General features: G+C 40.3%; 2 protein-coding genes across 2 annotated transcripts in view; one reads left to right on the top strand and one right to left on the bottom strand.

Annotated features, from left to right (window-relative positions):
- LOC309479426 (nuclear factor 7, brain-like) overlaps window positions 1-21,148 on the top strand; it is a 59,003-nt gene that overhangs the window by 16,790 nt on the left and 21,065 nt on the right. The window lies entirely within an intron of this gene.
- On the bottom strand, window positions 11,103-13,216 carry LOC309478988 (E3 SUMO-protein ligase ZBED1-like; the record flags this gene model as incomplete). The annotated part of the gene is made up of 5 exons (XM_082142833.1): window positions 11,103-11,113; window positions 11,430-11,826; window positions 11,938-12,554; window positions 12,855-13,014; window positions 13,103-13,216. 5 exons carry the CDS (start codon window positions 13,214-13,216, stop codon window positions 11,103-11,105), a joined length of 1,299 nt encoding a protein of 432 aa, XP_081998959.1.

Genomic DNA, 21,148 nt, shown 5'->3' with positions numbered 1-21,148 from the left:
AGCTGGACATGATGGATGGGTGGAGAGTTACAGGTTCTTCATGAGACAGACTGATAGATAGATAGATAGATAGATAGATAGATAGATAGATAGATAGATAGACAACTTTAAAGGCAATTTTCTCAGTGTTTCGATGTTTTTGCACCCTCAGATTCCAGATTTTCAAATAGTTGTATCTTGGCCAAATATTGTCCTATACTATCAAACCATACATCAATGGAAAGCTTTTTTTTTTTTTTTTTTTTTTTTTTTACTTTCAGATGATGTATAAATCTCAACTTCAAAAAATTTACCCATGTGACTGGTTTTGTGGTCCAGGGTCACAGATTAGAAAGGTTAGATATAATGGCAGTTTAATTGAGTCTAATAGAGAGAGAGCGACACGCTTCATAATCTGAAAATCATGTCCACCGGGGGGAAAACAATCCAATTTGTGTCCTTAAATGCTCGTTTTTTAGGTTGACGGCTTATAAAACTTTATTTCTGGATTTTTTCGCTTTTTTGTCAGTTGTGTCAAAGTTTTGGCTCATTTGAAGATTCTGTCAAAGACAGTCAATGAGATTTTTCAGAGTTTTGATCATTTTTAGTTTGATCAGTTATAAAATATAAAGCCGGAGTCAGAACAGTCTGAAGGTCTGAGCCGAGGTTGGAGGTTGTTAGGAGAGTTACAATTAGAACATTTAGTCTCAGAATAATAATAATAATAATAATAATTTCTCAATCCAAAATAATTAGTTAGTCAAACACAACGGACTGTAAGAATAAACTGTTTTAAACGATACACAGACTGTCCACCTTATTTCTAGCTCCATACCATACCATCTTCTTCCGCTTATTCGGGGCCGGGTCACGGGGGCAGCAGTCTAAGCAGAGACGCCCAGACTTCCCTCTTCCTAGACACTTCCTCTAGCTCTTCCGGCGGGACACCGAGGCGTTCCCAGGCCAGCCGGGAGACATAGTCTCTCCAGCGTGTCCTCGGTCTTCCCCGGGGTCTCCTCCCAGTGGGACGCGCCCGGAACACCTTCCCGGGAAGGCGTCCAGGAGGCATCCGGAACAGATGCCCGAGCCACCTCAGCTGACCCCTCTCGATGTGGAGGAGCAGCGGCTCTACTCTGAGCTCCTCCCGAGTGACCAAGCTTCTCACCCTATCTCTAAGGGATCGCCCAGCCACCCTGCGGAGAAAGCTCATTTCGGCCGCCTGTATCCGGGATCTTGTCCTTTCGGTCATGACCCAAAGCTCATGACCATAGGTGAGAGTAGGAACGTAGATTGACCGGTAAATCGAGAGCTTCGCCTTGCGGCTCAGCTCTTTCTTCACCACGACAGACCGGTACATCGACCGCATTACTGCAGAAGCTGCACCGATCCGTCTGTCAATCTCCCGTTCCATCCTTCCCTCACTCGTGAACAAAACCCAAGATACTTAAACTCCTCCACTTGAGGCAGGAACTCTCCACCAACCTGAAGTAGGCAAGCCACCTTTTTCCGACTGAGGACCATGGCCTCGGATTTGGAGGTACTGATTCTCATCCCAGCCGCTTCACACTCGGCTGCAAACCGTCCCAGTGCATGCTGAAGGTCCTGGTCTGATGGAGCCAACACGGCAACATCATCCGCAAAGAGCAGAGACGAAATCGTGTTGTCCCCAAACCTGACACCCTCCGGCCCCTGGCTGCGCTTAGAAATTCTGTCCATAAAAATTATGAACAGAACCGGCGACAAAGGGCAGCCCTGCCGGAGTCCAACATGCACCGGGAAGAAGTCTGACTTACTGCCGGCAATGCGAACCAAGCTCCTGCTTCGGTCGTACAGGGACCGGACAGCCTCTAGCAAAGGACCCCGGACCCCATACTCCCTGAGCACCCTCCACAGGCCGCGACAAGGGACACAGTCGAATGCCTTCTCCAAATCCACAAAGCACATGTTGGATTGGTTGGACAAACTCCCATGAACCCTCCAGCACCCTGTAGAGGGTATAGAGCTGGTCCAGTGTTCCACGGCCTGGACGAAAACCGCACTGTTCCTCCTGAATCCGAGGTTCTACTATCGGCCGTATTCTCCTCTCCAGTACCCTGGCATAGACTTTCCCAGGGAGGCTGAGAAGTGTGATCCCCCTGTAGTTGGAACACACCCTCCGGTCCCCCTTCTTAAAAAGAGGGACCACCACCCCGGTCTGCCATCCCAGAGGCACTGTCCCCGACTGCCACGCGATGCTGCAGAGGCGTGTCAACCAAGACAGCCCCACAACATCCAGAGACTTGAGGTACTCAGGGCGGATCTCATCCACCCCCGGTGCCTTGCCACCGAGGAGTTTCTTGACTACCTCGGTGACTTCAGCCTGGGTGATGGACGAGTCCACCTCTGAGCCCTCAGCCTCCGCTTCTTCAATGGAAGACGTGACGGCGGGATTGAGGAGATCCTCGAAGTATTCCTTCCACCGTCCGATGACATCCCCAGTTGAGGTCAACAGCTGCCCACCTCCACTGTAGACAGCGTTGGTAGGGCACTGCTTCCCTCTCCTGAGGCGCCGGGCGGTTTGCCAGAATCTCTTCGAGGCCAGCCGATAGTCCTTCTCCATGGCCTCACCGAACTCCTCCCAGGCCCGAGTTTTTGCCTCCACAACCACCCGGGCTGCAGTTCGCTTGGCCTGCCGGTACCCGTCAGCTGCCTCAGGAGTCCCACAAGCCAACCAGGCCCGATAGGACTCCTTCTTCAGCTTGACTGCATCCTTTACTTCCGGTGTCCACCACCGGATTCGGGGATTGCCACCTCGACAGGCACTGGAGACCTTACGGCCACAGCTCCGAGCGGCCACTTCGACAATGGAGGTGGAGAACATGGTCCACTCGGCACTCGGCTCCGCCGGAGGTGGGAGTTGAAGATCTCTCTGACAGGAGACTAGGCCAAACGTTCCCAGCAGACCCTTACAGTACGCTTGGGTCTGCCGTGTCTGTCCAGCTTCCTCCCCCGCCATCGGATCCAACTCACCACCAGGTGGTGATCAGTTGACAGCTCCGCCCCCCTCTTTACCCGAATGTCCAAGACATACTGCCGCAGGTCAGATGAAACGACCACAAAGTCGATCATCGACCTACGGCCTAGGGTGTCCTGGTGCCACGTGTACTGATGGACACCCTTATGCTTGAACATGGTGTTCGTTATGGACAAACTATAACTAGCACAGTAGTCCAATAACTGAACACCACTCGGGTTCAGATCAGGGGGGCCGTTCCTCCCAATCACGCCCCTCCAGGTGTCACTGTCGTTGCCCACGTGGGCGTTGAAGTCCCCCAGTAGAACGACAGAGTCCCCAGTCGGAGCACTTTCCAGCACCCCTCCCAGAGACTCCAAGAAGGCTGGGTACTTTGCACTGCCGTTTGGCCCGTAGGCACACACGACAGTGAGAGACCTATCCCCGACCCGTAGGCGCAGGGAAACGACCCTCTCGTTCACCGGGGTAAACTCCAACATATGGCGGCTGAGCTGGGGGACTATAAGCAAACCCACACCAGCCCGCCGCCTCTCACCATGGGCAACTCCAGAGTGGTGAAGAGTCCATCCTCTCTCAAGGAGTGTGGTTCCAGAGCCCAAGCCGTGCGTAGAGGTGATCCCAACTATCTCTAGTTGGAACCTCTCAACCTCACGCACAATCTCAGGCTCCTTACCCGCCAGCGAGGTGACGTTTCACGTCCCTAGAGCTAGTTTCCGTGTCCAGGGATCGGGTTGTTGAGGCCCCCGCCTTCGACTGCCGCCCAATCCTCTCAGCACCGGCCCCTTACGGTCCCTCCTGTATGTGGTGAGCCCACGGGAAGGCGGCCCCACGTTGCTCCTTCGGGCTGAGCCGTGGGGGGAGGCCCGGCCACCAGGCGTTCGCCTACGAGCCCCAACCCCGGGCCTGGCTCCAGGATGGGCTCCCGGCTGCGCCATACCAGGCGACGTCACGGTCCTCGATTTAAGTTTTCTCATAAAGGGTTTTTTGAACCACTCTTAGTCTGACCCGTCGCCTAGGACCTCTTTGCCTTGGGAGACCCTACCAGGGCATATAGCCCTGGACAACATAGCTCCTAGGGTCATTCGGGTACTCAAACCCCTCCACCACGTTAAGGTGGCAGTTCAAGGAGGGTGTGGCAGTTCAAGGAGGGTGGTAGTTCATTTCTAGCTCCCATGATTCCATTTCTTTGCGTGAATTACGTTTGATGAGTAATCGCTTTAGTGTCTGGTAACAAATCAGATATCACTTTATTATATAAGTCGTTTGAACTACGTTTTAACGACCATGAATGTCTTTTAACTTATGTTTCATATACTAGTATATATCCGAAGCTATAGATTGTTAAATTAAACATTTCTCGTTCTCAGTGTTTTTTTAGTTAGCTTAGATAGTAGCATTGCATATAGCTATCCGGAATGATTAGAGATAAAAAAAAATTTCACCATATGCGATATTTTTCAATAAAAAACTTTGATAACAAATATGATACAAGCATAATTCTGTCTAAGAATTAATTATGAGATTACATGCTTGTAATTTTAAAAAATTTTTTGCAAAAAATGCAATTTCTTTCACTTTAACTATATAAATAATCAGGATAAAAAATAAAAGATTATTACATGGATTAAAGTTTGATTACATCAAGAATCACGAGAACAGCTTTAGATCAGACATAATACTGGGGTCCTAAGCTGGACTCAGCACTTCACCACACCAGAACCAGAGGTTCTTCATCTACAGCAGAAATCTCAACAGATTTATTAAGTTGGCTTGAAAAAGCCAACTTACTGATATTGTACTTAACCCCCTGAGGTCGGCGGTATCGCCGGCGATACCAGCCCGCTTTTTTTTTATCAGTGTAAAAGAAACTCATAAATACTCTGTTGACTTTGATTTTCCATAGGAGTTTCATACATCAATCGATTCTGTTAAATGTGTATTATTTTTGTGTATACTCACAATAAAAACAAAGTGTTGTGCTTTTTGCCAAATAAAGAAAAATAAACACGAAGCGAGTTCTGCCTTCTCTCTGCCAGTGAAGTCCATTCTGAAACGCGTCCGAAAATGAACAATAACTCAGCGAATACTCAGTCAAACAGGCATACAGACACACAGGCATGAAGCTTGAATTCTCTTCTTTTAAATGACGTAATTTATATAAAAAACAAATATTCTCATCTTGTGAAATCTGTATTAAAAGAGAGCGATTCCAGTAGAGCTCATTACAGCTCATTCAAATGTAATGTGACCCCGCCCACGGAGAGCGCGCGCTATTCAAATTACTGAGGCAATCCACGCAAGCCTGTGAACGCCCCCATATCAGCTCGAGAAAACACAAGTTTATTCAGATCATTACTTGTTTACACCGTCTCGCAGCGCTGTGAGGAATAATAATAATGGAAAATGTACCTCAGAAGTGCGGGTATATCGAGGCGAGCTAAGGAATACTGTAGTAAGTTTTTTTCCTTCTCACGTGAATCGGGTTTCTGTTTATGAATGAATGAACGGCAGAGATGCGCGCTGTTTACCACAGCTCGCAAAAAGACAGTTTAAATTTAAATCGCGTGTGTGAATGAATGAGTGATCTGCTTTTAGCAAACTATTTTGCTATACTGAGTAAAAATCGACTGAAATATGTTGAAATAAAATGTATTTGTATAAGCAACGTATTAAACTGCAAATTAACATTTATATTCCTTGTAATAAAAACGAAAGACCTATGTTACTGACAAATGAAAGACAACATTTCGTTGATTAGTTTTGGATAGATTACACATTTTTACTGTAAAATATCTGCCACCTCAAATAAGCTTTTGTTTGCCAATTTTTGCTAACATGTTAAATATAGTATGTTTTGTCAATGTAGGCTATATTCGAAGTAATGAATCCTTAACTTTGAAATATGTATGATAAAATGTATACTTTAGTTTTTACAAAGAAAGATTACACTTCAATTGTTGTTGTAATTGTAACCTTTTTAATAAAAAAAATATATTTACAAGGTAGATGTAAACAAATTTTAAAAGGTAAATATAAGCCTTTTCTTTAAATAATTTTTATTGTGTTTTATTATTGACAAATTTGGGGAGAGGATACATATTCCAAAACTGAAAATACAGTATGAGAATTAACTGCACAATTACTAGACATGTTTTCCTTGGATATTATACAATTTGCAAGCAAAATTTGTAAAAAATAAATAAAAAAATAAACAAATTGACATGCTTCCAACTGTGAACCAATTTGGTAGAATATATATATATATATATATATATATATATATATATATATATATATATATATATATATATATATTGCTCTTGCATTCTTTCTTGTGGCTATAGGTGACACACCTGAATGAATGGCTCATGAAGTATGCGGGCCCCATTGTCTCCTCAGGTGTGAATCACTAAATATGCACGATTCTGTTGAATTGTTGACGCCCCTTGCGCATATTGTCTTTACAAACAAAAAGTGTTTTACAAGATTTAAATCAATGTATTGTGTTATGTGAATGATAAGGGCAGGATGATTTTCACATCATTTTGAAGAAAAAACTCTAGGCAAGGACATCCATTAGTCAAAAGTCTTATTGTCACATATTTAGTATGTGTTTTGTGGCCTTATTTCAGAACATTTAGTTTTTAGTTTTTTCAATAACCATGCATAAACATTATTCTCTCAAAAATACAAACATGTACATGCATGTTGCTCACATATTATGGTAGCCCTGTTTGTGCTAAATAGAGTGTAATTATACCTTTGCCATTAATATGTTTATAAGCAACTGAAAAAAGCACAAATGTCAGGGCATGTCAGAACATCTCAAGGACCCCAAAAACCACTCAGACCCCAGAGGGTTAAGCTTATTATTAAGTTGGCTTAAGAGAGCAAACTTACTGAAATCCTAATAAACTTATTAGTGGTGCTTGCCAAAGGCAAGCCATCACTAGTGTTCTCTTGCATATTTATTAATGATGCTTGCCAAAGGCAAGGCATCACTATTGTTATTGCTCATACTTATTATTAGTGGTCCTTGCCAAAGGCAAGGCATCACTAGTGTTCTCTTGCATACTTATTATTATAAGTATTACAGGGTGACATGGCTGCTTATTGTCAGCAGCCATGTCACCCTGTAGCCCAAGACTGGTTGCCCACTGAAGCTAAGCAGGGCTGAGCCTGGTTAGTACCTGGATGGGAGACCTCCTGAGAAAACCAGGTTGCTGCTGGCAGAGGTGTTAGTGAGGCCAGCAGGGGGCGCTCACCCTGTGGTCTGTGTGGGTCCTAACGCCCCAGTATAGTGATGGGGACACTATACTGTCAAAGAGCACCGTCCTTCAGATGAGACGTTAAACCGAGGTCCTGACTCTCTGTGGTCATTAAAAATCCCAGGATGTCTTTCGAAAGAGTAGGGGTGTAACCCCGGCATCCTGGCCAAATTTGCCCCTTGGCCTCTGTCCATCATGGCCTCCTAATCATCCTCATATATACTGATTGGCTTCATCACTGTCTCCTCTCCACCAGTAAGTTGGTGTGTGGTGGGCGTTCTGGCGCAATATGGCTGCCGTCGCATCATCCAAGTGGATGCTGCACATTGGTGGTGGTGGAGGAGATCCCCCCTTCCATGTAAAGCGCTTTGAGTGCCGAGAAAAGCGCTATATAAATGTAATGAATTATTATTATTATTATTATTCTTTTTAGTAGGTGCTTGCCAAAGGCAAGGCACTCACTATTGTTATTACTCATACTTATTATTCTTTTTATTCCGCCAAAAGTTTTACGCGCTACTCCTCCCGCAGCTTTTGTCACAGACCCACAAATGAGGCGTCAAATCATGCGGATTATTCGGGAATGGTGTGCTATGACTTTTAAGTGATTGGGGGTACAGTGTTCGCCCCAGGGGCGAAAAAGCGGCCTAAAAATCCCATAGACTTAACATTGCGACAAACTTTGACAAGTTATAGCTCAGAGCAAGGATTTCGCGGAAACGTGTGATTTACCACATTTGAAGAGGCTGACAGGCTCTGTAAGACCATACCTCACAATGGGGTAAAAGTTGCATCCCTAGGGGGCAGGAGCTGCCCAAAGTTTCCCATTGACTTACTATGGTGTAGGATGGCCCATGAAATGCATGTGTTTTTCCTACTATGGAAAATTGCATAGAGATTTTGTATTGAACATAGCTCTGGATCACAGTGTCATAGAGACAAGGGGGTAGGCTCATTTTACTCAGATGACCAATCAGTCTCTCAGGATCATTGTGAAGCTATCAAGCCACGCCCTAGCAACCATTTAGAGCACCTTAGCAACAAGTTCCATAGACTTCCATTGAAAGAGATCAAAGGGATATCTCCGGATAGAAGAGTCATAGAAACACGAGGGTGGTCTCGTTTGACTCGGGGCAGCAAACAGCCAATCATGAATCACCTCGACATTTCCTAGCCCCTCCATAGCAACCATTGTCAAGCACCTTATCAACCAAAATCCATAGAGGGATATCTTCCATTCTGAGTGTCACAGAGGCATGGGAGTTGGTTTATATCATTTTTACTGACAAGCAGCCTTTGGAGTGTCATGATTGGCAGCTGCCAGGCCACTCCCTAGCAACCAAACAGAGTACCCTAGCAACCATTTTGCAAGACCTATATCTCTGCATCAGAACATCATATAGAGATGGGGGTTGGCTCTTTTGACTCACGCTAGCAAACAGGACTTCCAACATGCTACACATGCTAGCTATGAATAGCTACATGCTAATAGCAATTAGGTAAGTGCTAAATCATGCCAAGAAAATGCTAAGAACTCCAATAGAAACCATCTGTGAGAACTACCAACTACCTAGTAATACCATAGCAACCACCCAGAATACCTTAGCAACCGCCCTGAACACCCTAGCAAATGCCTAGCAACACCATAGCAACCACCCAGAACACCCTAGCAACACCCTAGCAACTGCCCAAAATACCCTAGCAACTGCCTAGTAACACCATAGCAACCACCCAGAACACCATAGCAACCATCCAGAATACCCAAGCAACACCATAGCAACCACCCAGAATACCCTAGCAACCACCTAGCAACACCTTAGCAACCACCCAGAACACCCTAGCAACGTCCTAGCAACGCCCTAGCAACCACCCAAAATGCCCTAGCAACTGCCTAGAAACACCATAGCAACCACACATAATATCCTATCAACCGCCTAGCAACACCATAGCAACCACCCAGAACACCTTAGCAACCATTGTCGAGCACCTTAGCAACCAAAATCCAAAGAGGGTTATCTTCCATTCTGAATAGCACAGACTAATGGGAGTTGGTTTATATCATTCATACTGACAAGCAGCCTTTGGAGTTTCATCATTGGCAGCTCCCAAGCCACTCCCTAGCAACCAAACAGAGTATCCTAACAACCATTTATCAAGACCTATCTCTGCATCAGAACATCGTATAGAGATGGGGGTTGGCTCGTTTGTTTCGGTTGGGAAACAGTCTGTAAATATCACCATGGTAACTGTGTATTCACGCCCTAGCAACTGCCTAGTAACACCCTAGCAACCACCCAAAGTACCCTACCAACTGCATTGCAACCACCCAGAACACCCTAGCAACCACCCAGAACACCCTAGCAACCACCCAAAATACCCTAGCAACTGCCTAGCAACCACCCAGAACACCCTAGCAACCACATAGCAACCACCTAGAACACCCTAGCAACCACCCAAAATATCTTAGCAACTGCCTAGCAGCCACCCAGAGCACCCTAGCAACCACATAGCAACACCATAGCGACCACCCAGAATACCCTAGCAACCACCTAGCATCCACCCAGGACACCTTAGCAACCCACTAGAAACACCCTAGCAACTTCAAATTTCTTCAAACTATACTTTAAACTAGGGCTCCACGATATTGGGAAAATATGCGATATGCGATATTGTTGTTGAATATTGCGATAAGGATATTTCTGGCGATATTACATTTCCCTAGAGAAATGCAAGTTTTATTAGCTATTTAAAAAAAATTATATATGTAATGATCATACTAAAATAAACAGGTAAGAGACATTCTTACGATTTAATTAAATGCACTGTGAACAAAGGCAATTAAACAGTCCTTATCTCACTTTTTTAAAATAGTTTTTTTTTAAACTATCAAGGTGCAAACATTTAGACTTTAAAACACTATGGGCCCTATTTTAACGATCTGAAATGCAAGTATCAAGCGCGAAACGCAAGTAACTTTGTGGGCGGGTCTTGGGCGCTGTTGCTATTATACCGGCGGGATAAATTACTCTTGCGCCTGACGCAAATCTAAAATGTGTTGGTCTGAAGTAGCTTCATTATTCATAGGTGTGGTTTGGGCGTAACGTGAAATAGACCAATCAGAGCGTCATCTCACATTCCCTTTAAGAGCAGACGCGCTTATTCTATAGCGGATTCCTATTATAACGGCGGATTTGCCAGACGCGCGCCAGCAGCGGTTCACAGCCGCGGAGACCGAGGTTCTTGTCACGGCCGTAAAACACAGAGAAGTGACATTGGGGATGGAGAAACACACCCAAATTAACTTCGGTTAAACAGGCGTATGATAATTTGGGTAAATGTGTAAGCTAGATGTATGCTTTTATAATAAACTATCTATCTAAATATCTATCTATCTATCTATCTATCGTAATAATGTATGATTTGCAAAAATGAAAATTGCTGCTTCTATGTAGATGAGAGAATCAAAGTGTATGCGACACGCTACATTGATTATGGCCAAGCATGCACCCTTAAAATAGCATATGAATAACATGCGCAACGCGCCACTGACTTTAAACTAGATTTTTTCGGTTAGTGGCGGAATTGTTTTCTAAACCTGCAAAATAGAATGAGGGAAAGTTTGCGCCGGAACACGCCTCCTCTTTGCGCTGAACCGCCCCCAGAAGCGCAAGTGTATTTCTTAGTTAACCGACGTTCGTCTGTGGAGGGAAAAGTCCGCTGTGCGCGGGTGCAAAATAGGAATGATACATGTGTCGCTGTACAAAGTCACTTGCGCTGGGTGCAAGATAGGGCCCTATGAATGACTGAAAACCTCTGCATATATTCTGATTTCTGGTTTGCTGTTACCATAAACCTGCAAACACAAAGAAATGCATTACTCTCAAACATTACTTTATTCACATGTAACCATGCAATCATCAAGAGCATCTTGAAACAAAAACAAGAGCATTTTTTAACAAAATATTCCCTTTCTTGCCTGTTTTTTTAAATTAAAATATACTATTAAACAAAGTTTACAGGCCTTAAATTACTATTTAGTGGAAATACTAACATCCACAAGAATAAAATAATTAAGTATTAACATGTAAACATTAAGTAATAACATGTAAACCTATATTTCAGCACAATGCAATTGCACTGCCATATGTGCTTAACAGTGAAAGTCAAACAATTTAATTTCAGTTTTTTTACCAGGAAAACTAGCATATTGACCTTGGTAGGTTTTAAACATGTGCGTTGGCATGTCACAACATTTCCTGCTGTACTAAAAAGTCTCTCTGAAGGTGAACTAGTTGCAGGTATACAGAGATACTTCCTGGCTAGTTTACTCAGTTGTGGGAAGTTGACCTGATGGAGTCGCCACCAAGTGAGAGGGTCCATCTCACTCTCTATGGTGGGAGACACCAAGTAGCTGTTCAGTTCAGCTTCCACAGCGTGCGATGGTACCATAGATGACGACGGAGCTGGGGATGTCTTGAAGAAACTGCCCAGGGATTTTTTGGCCTTCTTTAGGATGACATCTAATGGACCCATGCCCTGGTGATCTTGATTACTTAGGCTTTGCTTCTAAAATAGAGAAATAAAGTAAATATTGCAATCAAATCTAGTAATAGTGTATTATTATCACTTTAACATTGTGTAACAGTGTGTAACATTGCGTAATAGTGTAACATTTACCTTTGACACAGTTGCTTCAATTTCAGACATCACCCTGGCTCTGATGTCTGACACCTTTTCACTGCTGATGAAGCCGACTTTGAATCTGGGGTCCATAAAGGAGGTCATGTCCAGAAGTTCTTGAGTTGCTGGGTTGTCGTACTCACTGTTCATGTAGTCTAGAATCTTCATCTTTAAGGACTTTGTTAAATCACTGTCTTCTTCCTTTGCAGCAAGAACTGAGGTGTTCATCGAGTGAAGTACAGGTTTCACATACGAAACACTTACGTAACTTTCACCTGACAGAGCATCTGTAAATTCTTGCAGAGGCTGCAATGCCTGGTTTATAGACTCAAGTACATCTAGGTCCTGCCAAGAAGGAACCAAATGTCTTGACTTTCTGTTTGCTGACAGGACGTCGCTTATGGCCCGCTGCTGCTCCAGAACTCTCTGAATCATTTTCTGTTTTGAACCCCACCTTGTAGTGCATTCTGTGATGAGGTAGTGCTCTGAGAGGTTGTGCTCTTTTTGTGCATTTTTCAGGGCCATCTTCTTCCAGCTGTGGGAGAAATGTCCCACTAATCTTTTGCAAAGACCAACAGCTCGAATAATGCGCTCATCACCTTTAACAGCATTTTCTGAAGAGAGAAGACAAAACAAAACAAAACAAGGACATACAGGGTGAAATAACATTGCAATATTATAATTACAATTTTATATAACAGAAGACAGAAGAGATAGAAAACAGTCAGCTACAATTTACTATATATTTATTAAATAAACACATTATCTTAAATATTATATTATAAAAAAAGAAATATGTTATTGTAATTTATAATATCCAAAATCATGCCTATATACTACATTCAACTATACAAACAACTATACCTTTTTCTGTTTTCATTTAATTATTGCAAATATAAACATTCAACACTCACCGATGGCCAGATGCAAGCGGTGACCAAAGCATTGTAGTCTGACCCAATTGTTAAGTTCGGTAGCTTTCACCACATTGGCGCCGTTGTCTGTAGTAATGGACACTTGATTCTCTTCTTTTAAGTTCCAGCTGGCTAAAACTTCCCGCAGTCCATGTCCAGTCTATGTTTTCACTGGTGTGGGATTCGGGGAAATATACAACGCCCAGACAACGTGCTTTTAATTCAAAATCTTGAGTAAGAAAGTGAACGGTAAAGCTCATGTAGGGCTCAGTCGTACGACTGGACCACAGGTCAGTGGTGCTAGCGTAGAAGTCCACTTGGCGCAGCTCGGAACTCACGGTCTTCACGCATGTGTCGTACATCTGTAGAATTGCAACTTGAGAAAAATAATTTATCGATGGCAGCTGATATCTCCGGTCCAATTTGTTAATTAGACTCACAAAGCCTTCTCTGCTCACGGTGTTAACAGGCATCATGTCTTTAGCTAAAAAGCGCGTGATAGCTTCTGTTAATTCCCTGTGGCGTTTTGACGTTTTTTTTCATATGGAGTTACATTTGCAAAACTTTGATCAATGCTTGTCTGTTTCGTAAGCAGTTTTGGGCCTACTTTTGAACTCGTTATGTAGCTCCCTGTGGTTGTGTTCCAGGTGAGAGTGGAGATTCGTTGTGTTTTAAATTAGTTTAAAGTAGTTTAAAGTAGTTTGAAGTTTAAATTAGTTTGAAGTTTAAAGTAGTTTAGAGTTTAAAGTAGTTTAAAGTTTAAAGTAGGGCTGCACAATATATCGAAAAATTATCGTTATCGCGATAATAGTATATGCGATATCCGTATCGCAGAGAGGTGTGATAAATAATAAAAAAAAAAAGTATGTGCCAACTTTTCAAAACTTTTTTCAACTTTTTCAAAAGTATGGGCTACGTTTCCTCTCGACGTGGCCACAATTGTTCGGCACGACCTACACAGTACCTGCAGTTGTGACACGTCTCCTCTCGAGAAGCCAAAATATTGCCATATTTCTGACGTGGAGTTCTTTTTAGCCACAAGTTCTTCGCTACTGTCATTTTCGTTTGTCTCAACACCCGCCATTAGTTTTAGTTTTCCACCATCTGCTCTGAGCGCTCTGAGCCACTAGGTTCCTCTTACTGGGGAGGCGGGTATAAAGATAGTAAGGCCCCATCTGATTGGTCAAATTTGGATAAACAACCTATGCATGCAACGCACAAATGCTTGGCAGAAGATGGCACATACTTTTTAAAAATTATTTATCACACCTCTCTGCGATACGGATATCGCATATACTATTATCGCGATAACGATAATTTTTCGATATATTGTGCAGCCCTACTTTAAACTTTAAACTACTTTAAACTCTAAACTACTTTAAACTTCAAACTAATTTAAACTTCAAACTACTTTAAACTAATTTAAACTAATTTAAACTAATTTAACTCTCTGGGGTCTGAGGTGTTTTCTGGGCCCTGGAGGTGTTCTGACATGCTCTGACATTTGTGCTTATTTCTGTTACTTGTGACATTTTCATGGCTAAATTCTGATTACACTGTATTTAGCACAAACTCTGCTACAATAATATATCAGCAGCATGTATGTAAAAGTTTGTAGTTTTGAGATAATGACATTTATGCGTGGTTTGTGAAAATACAAAAAAAAATTGTCACTGAAATAAGTTCATGAAACCAATACTGATTATTTCTTCACAAGACTTTTGAAAACTGTATCATGTAGCCTAGAATATTTGCTCCAAAACTATGTGAAAATCATCCTGACTGCTCATTAAGATAAGACAATATATTGATTTAAAAATTGTAAGACGTGTTTTCTGTAAGAAAGCTTTATGCAGGTAGGCGTAAACACATCCTGGATATGTATGGATTTTCACACCTGAGAAAGACAAAGACCCTCCCCTTATGGCCCTATTAGGAGCTATCAGGCCCTATCATTCTGAGCAACATTGCACAAAGAATGAGGAGATTTAAAAAAAGAATGGCTTTTAGATTGTTTGGATTTATTTACAACACAACATAATCCAAAGATACACAACAAATGACAAAAAAGCACATTATTGAAAACAATGATCCAAAGACAGAGACCTTTGTGCCATTCCTAAAAACATTGTACATACCTTTCATTTCCAAGGTGTTTGATTTTCACTTTACCATGTTCATGTACAGACACTCATGTGAATGTCTTCCAAACTCGACAAAAAGCAGAGACTTGTGAAGTTTGGTGCTTTGTTTTTGAGGTAACGAGCGCGTTCGCGTGACGCGTGGACGATTTGCATGTGAATCTCTTTTGCGCGCGTGGGCGTGGTCAAATAAAAAATAATGAGCAAGGGTTTGAGATACTGGACACCTTGTTGGTTTTATACAAATTACTTAAACAGAGAATATTTGTTTTCAGTTTGAATCCGATCATTTAAAAGTACACACTTAAATATTTATAAAGATATATGGCTCATAAATGTGTGACAAGTATTCGCTGAGTTTTGTTTCAGTTTATAGACGTGCTCAAGAAAAAAAAGTTCAACGAGACGGAGAGGCAGAAAGCACACCCTGTTTATTTTCTTTATTTTACAAAAGCACATTTTTTTTATTTGATTGTAAGTGGACATATACAAAAGTAGACATACTGTATCACAGATTATTTTTTCACATTTCTTTTTTCTGTATGACCATAAATGACAGAGTAATTTAAGTTTATTGTGCTACTATGTGAAGAAAATCCAGCAAAACGCGGGGGCGCGTTTGCCCACCTCAGAGGGTTAAACTAATTTAAACTAATTTAAACTTAAAACTACTTTAAACTTCTTCAAACTTTCTGGTCCAAACTTTCTCAAGCCAACTTAAAGTTTGTCTCGATTAACTTATTTAGACTAAATTTCTAATTGCTACTCCTCCTAGACTTTTCAAGCTACATTCACCAAACTCGGCTCAGACCTTCAGACTGTTCTGACTCGAGTTGCTATATCTTTTCAGACTGATCCGACTTACGGTTTTCCTAAAAATGACGACTACAACTCGGATAATTCCCATTGACTTTCATTGCAGAATGTTCAAATTGAGCCTATTTAACTGTCTGTCTATCTCTTTCTAACTAATATATGTGACCCCGCATGTGAAACCCCGGCTAAAGTCGCAGAATCGAATTATGAGTTAACGAGCGTCAAAGCCATAAAAATGACAAAAATAGTCCATGTGTATTTATTGCTGTAAATGATAGATTATACAAATGGTTTTGAGATGCAATACTTACATTTTCATTTATAACATGATAAATACTGAAATTAATGATTTTATTGACACTACGTTATACTTTTGCGAAAAAAAAAAAAAAAACGGACGCGGGCTTCCTAAACATTGATTTCAATCGTCTCTGGGTTTATTTCGCGCAACAACACTGCTGATTCGTATATCATTCGTTCCAGGAACTTCTTTTCTGTGTCTTTTCTATTAGAAAGAGTAAAAACAGACTTTAATATCAATCCGCGAGCCGTAATCAGGTCAACACAATGAAAAAAAGAGAGAGAGATTTAAGCCGGGTTTAGATGTCTGTCGTGATTTTTTCTTGTCATAGCCAATATTTTAAGAACTGCTTATTTGTTTTGTAGCTTAGTATTCTGCCAATAATATTAAACTTATTTTAAGGACATTTTTGGCCTGCTACGTGTTATTTGCTGGATGGTAACGTTAATGCGTTGTTTTGACATCTGACATGGCCATGGCTTCGCCGGCGACACTGAATTATGAGCAGGAAAATAGCTGCTTGCTTAAGCAGCTTGCTTGATTTTAATCTTGGTGGAATTGCCCCAAATTATGATTTAACCGGTTTTATTTCGGATAATTTTCTGGAGGATGATTGTGATGATGAACAGGACACATTCTTTGACGAAACTGACGAGGAATTTGACGGTAAGTTTTTGTTATTATTTTTTTATGCTAAATATGTAAATGTATACTGTCAGTGTCCAGCCAATGTAATGCTAACACATATCTGTGATGCAAAAATAGTGGATTTAAATGTTTATTACATTTGTTGATTGGAATTGAGTCAGTTTAAATGAATTACGTTTATGGCATATGATGTTTATTTGTTTCATTACACTCTGAATTGAAGTCTGCTTACCACCTATAGGCTGTTTCTTGTTCCTATGCCCTCCCCTCAATTAATCAGATCCAGTCTGACTAAACTGAAAAAATTGTTTCTGATATTTTCATATAAAATGCTTCATTATCCATTTTAAATGTGGAATTAAACCCACTTCCCATTCTTGCATGTTACGCAATCATGTTTTTAGGTATCTTGCTTTGAATTGAAAAAAAAAATTATCTTTGCTTTTTCAGGCAGTGACCAACATGATGAGGAGGACAAGCCAGTTTTGGTGATTGAACCCCAAGCTATTTGTCTGGCGAACATGAAGAGGGAACACCAGCAAGAAGAATTTGCTTCGAATGCTGGAAGTCCAGATGTGAAACTGAAAATCATTTTGATGTAGAAAGATGTAGAGATCTGGTATGTCCTAATCCAACAATGCAGAACAAGGTTCAGAGTGATGAAAACAACGTTGTCCATGCAGAGGTGCTGACTCCTGCTCCACCCCACACCCGTGGTGTTGGAAGACCAAAAAAGAGCCCACATGGTCTTGCCAAAAAAGTTAAACTGGCTTAGCTTAATTGACTGTAGTCTCTGTGGAGCTGCTTATGTACTTAATATTAATTTTTGACTTTTTAATAACAAAATGTAATACTTTTGTGAATAGAATCCATGACATTATCAAATATTTTGCATCTGGACAATTTTAGAATGTGTACAAAGTTTGAGACTGACCTGTTAAAGGGATAGTTCACCCAAAAATGATATACTCATACTCACCCTCATGTTATTCCAATCATGTATAAGTTTCTTGCTTCTGTTTAACAAAAAATAAGATATTTTAAAGAATGTTGGTAACCAGACAGTTGGCTGCACCTATGGAAGTCAATGGGTGCCGTCAACTGTCTGGTTACTAACATTCTTTAAAATATCTTATTTTGTGTTCAGCAGAAGAAAGAAACTCATACAGGTTTGGAACAACATCAGGGTGAGTAAATGATGACAGAGAATTGTAGTTTTGGGGTAAACTATCCCTTGAAATCTTATTTATTTATTTATTTATTACTCCAGATTTACTCAATGTTACACCGTGGGCCAGTAAGATAATGATCATTTCAGAGAATGAGAAATGTTATGTCATTTAATTGATATATTATTGACATTTCACTGATATTACATTTTACTAATAAAGTTATACAAATCATTCCACTGAATTGACATGGTAATTGTTGCTACGATCAAGCTCTTGTGTCACCCCCATTCGTTTCAATGTTTTTATGCTTTTAGCTTTTTGGACATGCACATCATAATAAATAGACCTGTTTTACAAAACTTTTAAGAATTTTTCCACTGATGTGTCATATATCACTAAAAAGGGGAGAATCTCAGCTTTAATGTGTTATATGGCACATATGCAGGATAACTATGGATCAAATGTGTTGCAGTTTTAACAAATAACCCATTTTTAAATTGGAATTTCTCAAAAATATGATTTTCTGAGCCCGAATTTTAGCAAATCTTTGACAGGGTCTTACTCAGTCAATATTAAAGATATCAAGGTTATATTTTCACAGAATGTTCTTTACATTGTGTAGGATGATTTTATGTGAAAACATTGAATCACAAAAAAAAGACTTTAGCTGGGTTTTCACAGGCAGGGTCACATATCTTTCTTTCTTTCTTTCTTTCTAACTAATCTTTCTTTCTTTCTTTCTAACTAATCTGTCTTTCTTTTTAACTAATCTTTCTTTCTTTCTTTACTAACTAATCTTTCTTTCTTTACTAACTAATCTTTCTTTCTTTCTAACTAATCTTTCTTTCTTACTAATCTATGTCTTTCTTTCTTTCTAACTAATCTATCTTTCTTTCTTTTTTTAAATCTTTCTTTTTTTCTAACTAATCTATCTTTCTTTCTTTCTAACTAATCTATCTTTCTTTCTAACTAATCTTTCTTTCTAATATTTCTTTCTTTCTAACTAATCTATCTTTCTTTCTTTCTAACTAATCTATCTTTCATTATTTCTTTCTTTCTTTCTAACTCATCTATCTATCTTTCTTTCTCTTTCTTTCTTTCTTTCTTTCTTTCTTTCTTTCTTTCTTTCAACCTAATCTTTCAACCTAATCTTTCTTTCTAACTAATCTATCTTTCTTTCTAACTAATCTTTCTTTCTAATATTTCTTTCTTTCTAACTAATCTTTCTTTCTAATATTTCTTTCTTTCTAACTAATCTATCTTTCTTTCTTTCTAACTAATCTATCTTTCGTTATTTCTTTCTTTCTTTCTAACTAATCTATCTATCTATCTATCTATCTATCTATCTATCTATCTGTTGATTTAAAAATCTTGCTTTCCCCTGTTGTTTAATTTCATGGAAACAGACACCAGTGATTTTGCCAAGAGATATCTTATTTATTTGGGTTATAAAACATAGGAGGAAGAGACAATGGATCAAGCGAAGGTCTAATTCAGCTTCTCAGTCATCTTTCCTACATTTCCATCTCTTCCTGATTTTCGGACAAACAGGGCTTGGTTTTTATATCCCTGACCAAGGAAAAAACTACATCACCATAGGAACACATACATTCAGCAGAAGAACATATGGTTTCCATTAACGTTGGAATGTATTCCCCTTATACTATGCTTGATGAAAAACTGCATATACATTTCAGTCCAGCAGCACACTCAAGTCCAAAGTCTCCCAAAGTCTCTCCCACATATTCACAAAATACAATGAGTACAAATAATTATGAATGTATATAAAGAGTATAAAAGAGATACATAATACTACTGATTATGAATATTAATAAAAGGTAAAAAAGTAATAATAATACTAAAAACATTAAATGATGAAATTTGAGTCTTCAGTCCCTACACTGGAACTACGGCCGTCAGTTCCACCATCATTCCCAGGTGGCCAACCTATAGAAGTGATAGTGAGGAGGAAAAGCAGACCAAGAAATAGATATAAAGAATAGAAGACTAGAAACAGAAATGAAAACAAAACAAAAAGTAAAGAACAAAGAACCCCAACCCATGTTATGTCCCCGCATACTATGTATCATTTAACATCTATGTGTATGTATTTAAAAATAAACCCCAATCATCTAAGAAAAGAAAAGCTAATAAGTCTTCTGCCAGTGCCTTGACTCGTTAATTACTTAACTCCTCAAGTTCCTGGCCAAAACAACAAACTAAAATAAACGTTGATGTTAAAGGATCCTATCCCTTGGGGTAGAAAATCAGTAAGCGGGTGTTCATTGTTTGTGAGGTTGTGTTTTGTATGTAGTGTAGAATGTGTAAAATCTTCTATTTCACACCGAATTTCCCGTTCCCGGTTCTATCCATTTGGTTAGTAATAACCAATTTAACAGGTTTGGTACTTTTCTTCCTAGTGACACATATGATGATATTTATTGCTAACAGAATCACCAAGACTACTACCATAGTCAAAACTATCCATTCTGACCATGACAGATTTCCTGGAATTTCTGTTAATTTTGTCTCAGACATCAATTTAGCTATTCCATTCGCTACGATGACATGACCCATTGCTTGAATTCCCTCTTCTTGGGCTGCCTTAACACTTCCTTTAACTCTGTTAACCATTTCAAAGAGTTCATAATTCCTATCCTCCGCCAAATCATTATTCCACCACTGTGCCTCTAACTGCAACAATTGCACATGTGGAACATGAATTCCACCCAAATAAAGAGGATAGAGAATCTCAACGCAAAATGGATCAGGAGGAATTGGACATAACTTCCCTCCGTATATCATATTTTCACTTATTCCATCATGTAATATGCACCACTGTGCTTCTGACACCTGCCATGCACCTGTGGCTTGATCTAAAGGAACTACTTCCCAAACTGCAGATCCATTAAGAGATAAACTAAACATTGTAGAGCATGATCAAATTACCCACTCATGTTCCTCAACACAACAGTCTGTGGTAGAAATCATTGGTGTATCACCTTCAGCCCAATATCCATTCTTTCCTAATCTAATTACTGAATTTCCTTGTCTAACCCCCATTGATTGGAATTGTCTAACTGTCATAATATTACGTTTCCCATATTGAGGCCATACTATAAACAAGGGTAATGTTCCAGAACCTGACAACAAATTTTCATTAATGACAATTTTAATTAATGGAACATGTTTAGCAGAAGTCAAATTAAGTTGATT

The sequence above is a fragment of the Leuciscus leuciscus genome (genome assembly GCF_965113295.1).
Source record: "Leuciscus leuciscus genome assembly, chromosome: 17".
Taxonomy (NCBI): Eukaryota; Metazoa; Chordata; class Actinopteri; order Cypriniformes; family Leuciscidae; genus Leuciscus; species Leuciscus leuciscus.
The sequence above is the reverse complement of the archived record's forward strand: the minus strand, read 5'-3'. Positions and strand labels throughout refer to the sequence as shown.